The 5,539-nt window shown below is 37.8% G+C and overlaps 1 protein-coding gene across 1 annotated transcript; it reads left to right on the top strand.

Annotated features, from left to right (window-relative positions):
• Nucleotides 1-280: 280 nt before the first annotated feature.
• Nucleotides 281-5,539, top strand: hmgb3a (high mobility group box 3a). Its single transcript, XM_061234658.1, has 5 exons — nt 281-367; nt 2,366-2,577; nt 3,319-3,455; nt 3,567-3,741; nt 4,370-5,539. The coding sequence occupies exons 2-5, from the start codon at nt 2,428-2,430 to the stop codon at nt 4,523-4,525; spliced, it is 618 nt and encodes a 205-aa protein (XP_061090642.1). The 5' UTR covers nt 281-367; nt 2,366-2,427; the 3' UTR covers nt 4,526-5,539.

The following is a 5,539-nucleotide window of genomic DNA, read 5'->3' as shown; positions in this document are numbered from 1 at the left end:
TTTGGGGTCAAGTGAGCTGCATTGAAAAATGATCTTATAAATTGTGCTTCATGCATCATACTACCAAGGCAATACACTCAGCCTGACTTTCCATAGACCTTTAAACTTTCGCTATGTGGTAACTTTTTACGCGGCTCTTCTTTTTAAACGGGGGGATGACACAACTTTCACTTACACCAATTGGGGCTAAGAAATCGTAGTTGTGTGTCTTCTACTGTCCAATCCACAGTTATGGAGGCTGTTTTAAACCGGTGAGGCCGCTAGCCAATCAGACCGGTCTCGTATTGAGCTAGCGCGAGGCTGTGTACATAGCTTTTAAAGAGGAGAGAAGCGAGAGCGTAAGACTGCATACAGGCAAACAAGACAGGTAGGTCCAAGTGTCTGGGTTTTGTTTTTAATTGGTCATGATTGGATAATTGAAGATGAAGATTGGATGTAATTTTTTAAAAATCTCAATGCCGACATTTAGGCTTGTTATTGTGATTTTAAATGAAATGCATGAAAACATGCATTACTATTTAGCTAATCAACAATATGAACAGTTTACAATTTGTACATAATTTATCCATATGGCTAATTATTTAGCTTTTTGATGGGGTTTAATGTTAGTAGGATATCGATGTTTATTGTAATAACATAATGTTTTGCAGGTTTACATTAATTTATGTGTATTAATTTTCATTTTAAATTATAAGTATATGAATAGCCTGGCCCAGCGCCATTCGATATTTTTTCACTAATTCGTTTGTTGTACCATTTTCAACTTTTCAGAAGGTGAAGTTATTAAACTGTAATTGCAGGCGCGTATTCTTCACACGCATCGCTGTGTGTAACATGGCTGGCAATGCTGCGCGTACGAGCTACTGTTCTTTTAATAGGCTAGTTGCTGATATTTCATAGCATGTTCGGTGTCCTTTTGCTATCGTTGAATGAAAATGTTCGTTTTCCATCAAATTATTTAGTCTTTATTCATGCATTAAAATAAATCAAGGCTTGGAACATTATAAATGTCTATTGAGATTTTTTACCTCTCCTGTTAAATGGTTGCGCTTCCAATGCATTAAAATGGCTGGCGATTTAAACCATTGACAAGGAGCGGTTCTCACAGGCAGCGCAGACCTTCACAATTGTGAAAACATATTTTTTCTTACGGAATAAAACAATAAAAATGTTCGTTATCACCTCTGAATAATTATCCTCAATTCTCTACCAATTTTGTACTACGTATTTTACCGCTCTGTCTTTTTTTCAACTTGTCGGTTTTTACACGACTGACTTGGTATTAGAAATGGCTGGCGCATAGCCTTTGTTATAGACAGCATTGCACCAAGCGACAGTACGAGATTCAACTTTGGAAAACAGTTAAATTCTCTAAATTATGCGGCGAAATGGGGAAACATATTAATTAAATGAAAAGAACACAATCTCCTTTAACGAACAGCTGTGTTTTTTATGTCATAATTGTGAAGACATCCCTGAGACGTCCTTTGTAATCCGAGGGGGGTGTGTATGGCTTTGTTACATAGCCTACCCAACCTTCCCTTCGCTCGTTTTGCAGAAGCCATTTTAATGAATGGGGAGCTATTGCAAAGAACAGCAACCCTTCCTCGCGCTGTACAGTCAGTACCAGTACTACATAGCCTACTCGTACTGGGGGAAAGCAAGCTTCGCGAAGTATATATTTTAGACTTGGAAAACAATTGCTTTTTTTAGAAAAGTAAGAAAAAGACGTGTAATGTGACTGAAATTAAGGGTCAGTTTCTTTCATGAGATGGCATTTCACAAAATGGAAGATGAATAATTCCTGATGATGACCTTTCATTATCTACAGTATACTGATGATGAAAACTGCTGTGCGCCCGCAACATTGCAATTGTTGTATGCAAGTTGCGCGACTACTATATTAAAAAAGAGCCGGTTCACCGATTTCTGATTATGGGGAAAATAAAATCAACGAGTCTTGGGTGGGTTCGCTGAGATAATATGGCGGTGTTGCAAATTATATACAACTTTAATGCATTTTATGCATATTTTTTCTAATTAAAAATGTAATATGCCTGAATTAATATGTAATTAATTAAACTCACGAAATTGAATTGTTTTTATGAACACTCAATGGTAAACTTAAATATAAAGTCATTTTGATATTTAAGATCTATTTTTACAACTTTTCTGAATGGGGAAATTAGATCCTTTAATTATGCACTCATTCCAAGACAAGTAATCAGCAGACCTGGAGTTGTTCTGACCTCTCTGATGTGTTTTTGAGTGGATGTGTTTATAAAGGTGTTGTGAGACCATGTGTGAATTATACCTTTACTTTTGAGCGCATTGATTGTAACTGCCTTTTAATATGTTTCTCTAGTTTGAGCTGTGAATCATTAAATACCTGAAAGGCCAAGTGAAAAAAATCTGTCAGAGGGTGCAATGGCCAAAGGTGACCCAAGGAAGCCCAAGGGCAAGATGTCGGCCTATGCCTACTTTGTTCAGACATGCCGTGAGGAGCACAAGAAGAAAAGCCCTGAAATCCCAGTGAACTTTGCAGAGTTCTCCAAAAAGTGCTCAGGCAGGTGGAAGGTGAGTCATCAATGCAACTGGCTTCTTTAGGCCACCCTTTTCCTGGGCCTTTAGATGATTCATCTGAGGGCAGCCCATGGCCTAGTGGTCAAGATGACATGACATGAGATGACTGTTGGGCTCTTGAGCCCACATTGCTCTGAACTTAGTCTAATCAACTGTAGGTTACTTTGGATGAAATCATCAGCTAAATTACTAATTGGAGCTCAATTAATTTTACATACAAAAAGCTCCATAAATACTAAAATAAATATTTAGGTAGTTTCAGTGTTCAATGGAATCTTCAGTATTTTTGCCACTTCCTCCAGAAAGACCTTTCCTTTTTGTAACTTGGAACTGTGATGATAAACTATAATAATTGGTAATAAGAAGGGAAATAAGCCATGAAAAGTGGGTAAAAAATGTGACCCTGGACCATGATTATGCCCCTCCCTATCCTGGCCTGAAGGAAACTTTTAAGCTGAATCAGATAGCAGGGATGGACATAAGATTTCTACAGAAGAACAACATAACTGTTCATTTCAATGTCCTATAGGCATTGTGAAAGCATAATGTGATTTAAAAAGCTTTATCTGCAAAATTGAATCATGTGGGTTTCACAAAAAGTTGAAAGTTGAAAGTCATTAAGGTGTTTGTAACATTCACTTATCCATTGTGTTTAAGCTAAATGAGATTCTATTAATAAGAAATGCGAATGAATCATTAGATATTAACCTTTAACCTTTGTGGCACATTTTGCAGACCATGTCAGCAAAGGAGAAGTCCAGGTTTGAAGACATGGCGAAACAGGACAAAGTTCGCTATGATCAGGAGATGATGACGTACATGCCTGGCAAAAAGGGGAAAAAGAAGGACCCAAATGCTCCAAAGAGACCACCGTATGTTACTAAAAATGAATATTCAGGCATATTTCATAGGATATCATTAATATGGCTGCAGTTCATCAAACTGAACTATGCTGTGACCAATTTTCTTTGATTTTGAAACAGATCTGGCTTCTTTATATTCTGCTCTGAGCACCGGCCCAAGATCAAGGCACAACATCCTAGCTTGGGCATTGGAGAGGTTGCCAAGAAACTGGGTGAGATGTGGAACAATTTGACCGATGGCACTAAGCAGCCCTACCTGATTAAGGCCAACAAGCTGAAGGACAAATACAAGAAGGTAAATGTGGCCTACCTCACTTATTTTACAAAGAATCACTCAAATAATATTTCTCAACAGAATTTAAAACCTAATTCAAACCTAATGCTCTTAAACTCATAATCTTAGAACGAAAATAAATTAGACAATTTTCTCACAATTAATACTTGGCCAATTAGAGAATGTATTATACATGCTAACTAAATGTCAGAATCACTGCTATGATTCTTTTCTCTTTAACTGTACTTCCCAAGAAGTGATGGCATTGGTCTGGAAACTGAGTAGACTACAGTCATCATCATCAAATTGTTTCTATTCAGAAATGCTTTATTCATATTGGTGTTTACTTTGTACAACCAGTTTGGCCATCCTTATTTCAGTTTATGTTCAGCTACAATTAAGTGACCAGCTATGAAAACTTCACAGATGGCCAATGTAGGGACTGCACTGCTGTGAATACAAAGGCCTGATTAACAGTTGTTTTATAACTTTGAAGTCCGACAATGAGCCAGCAGTATTTTTATATTAGTGCTCAATGAGGCACCTCATAATGTGCCTAAAAAAAACGTAAAAACTGCCTACAGCAGTGCTTGGATCTTGCCTTACTACAGTTCTTGCAATTTGTAATCAGTGTCTGTCTGTCTTGCAGGACATGGCAGAGTACAAATCAAAGGGGAAAGTTACTGGGATGGGCATGGGAATGGCCCCCAAGCCTATGGTGAAGACTGTAGAGGATGATGATGATGAGGAGGAGGATGATGATGAAGAAGAAGATGATGATGAGGAGGAGGATGATGATGAGTAAGGTTTTGTATGTGTGTGTGGGTGTGAAGTTCATGTGTTTTCTTTCCAGTTGGGAAGGATTGCAGTAGGGTAAGGGAAACACTGGCTGTGTTTTTTGTTAGGTTTGCCATTTATTTACTTCTTCTCAATGCCTTGCCCCTGGTGTTGTGCACCTGGTGCAAATGTTCTGCGGGTTCTCGTGTACCATGAACAGTTTGCAGTTGACTGCAACTGTGAGAACTCAAAAGAATCCCCCAACTGCGTGTGTGTATGTGTGTGTCTGCATGTGTGTTCACACTAGCTGTCCAGTGTCTTCCTGAGCCCTTTGCATTCCTTCACTGGCTGTGTAACCGCAAGCATTTAAACCAGTGGTAGCATTGCAGTATATATACATATATAATTTTTTTAAAAGAAATATGTAAGGTGGTGTGTATCTGTATATGGTTGACCTAGATTTTGTTTTTCTATTTTTAATTCTCATGAGTTTTAAATTGCACATATCTTGGTTGTAAGTGTGTGGGCACTGGAAACAGTGTTGCAATGGAACCCATAGCTCAGTTCACCACAGAAGCAGATGCTGACTTGTGGAACTACAGTATATGAATGGGCATGGCTGACCATCATCATTACCAATACGTTGGATGTCCACAGCTCGTCTTTTTGTATGTAGTGCCCTAGTGTTCTGTTGAATTATGGGTACAGGGAGAATGCTAGTGGAATTATGTTTTTTTAAATTATTCTTATGAAGTGCATTTTTGTTCAAGTCAACTGTTGTGAAGTCCTTATTTTAAATGCGAAATGGAAAGTGCAGCCACTGAACTCTGTACTTTGCACCTGTTTTTTAATGTTTAGAAATGCTGTTTGCAATTAAAATATTATTTTTATATCTGTGTAATTTATTTAACTCTTTCTCTCTGAACCCTTGCTCTTTGTTTAACCAAATTTCAAGCTCCTTTAAACATTTGTCTTGGGCTGTTGTTCCTGAGTTGTCTAAATATGAACAAATGGGATTTAAAATAAAGAACCCTTCATACTG

This window comes from Conger conger, chromosome 3, assembly GCF_963514075.1.
Source record: "Conger conger chromosome 3, fConCon1.1, whole genome shotgun sequence".
Lineage (NCBI taxonomy): Eukaryota > Metazoa > Chordata > Actinopteri > Anguilliformes > Congridae > Conger > Conger conger.
This window is presented reverse-complemented; position numbering and strand designations above follow the sequence as displayed.

Excerpts from the sequence above, each read along its gene's own strand:
- hmgb3a (XM_061234658.1), top strand. The coding sequence starts at position 2,428 with ATGGCCAAAGGTGACCCAAGGAAGCCCAAGGGCAAGATGTCGGCCTAT. Across the intron at positions 3,456-3,566 it reads AATGCTCCAAAGAGACCACC|ATCTGGCTTCTTTATATTCT; the intron begins GTATGTTACTAA and ends ATTTTGAAACAG. Across the intron at positions 3,742-4,369 it reads TGAAGGACAAATACAAGAAG|GACATGGCAGAGTACAAATC; the intron begins GTAAATGTGGCC and ends TCTGTCTTGCAG.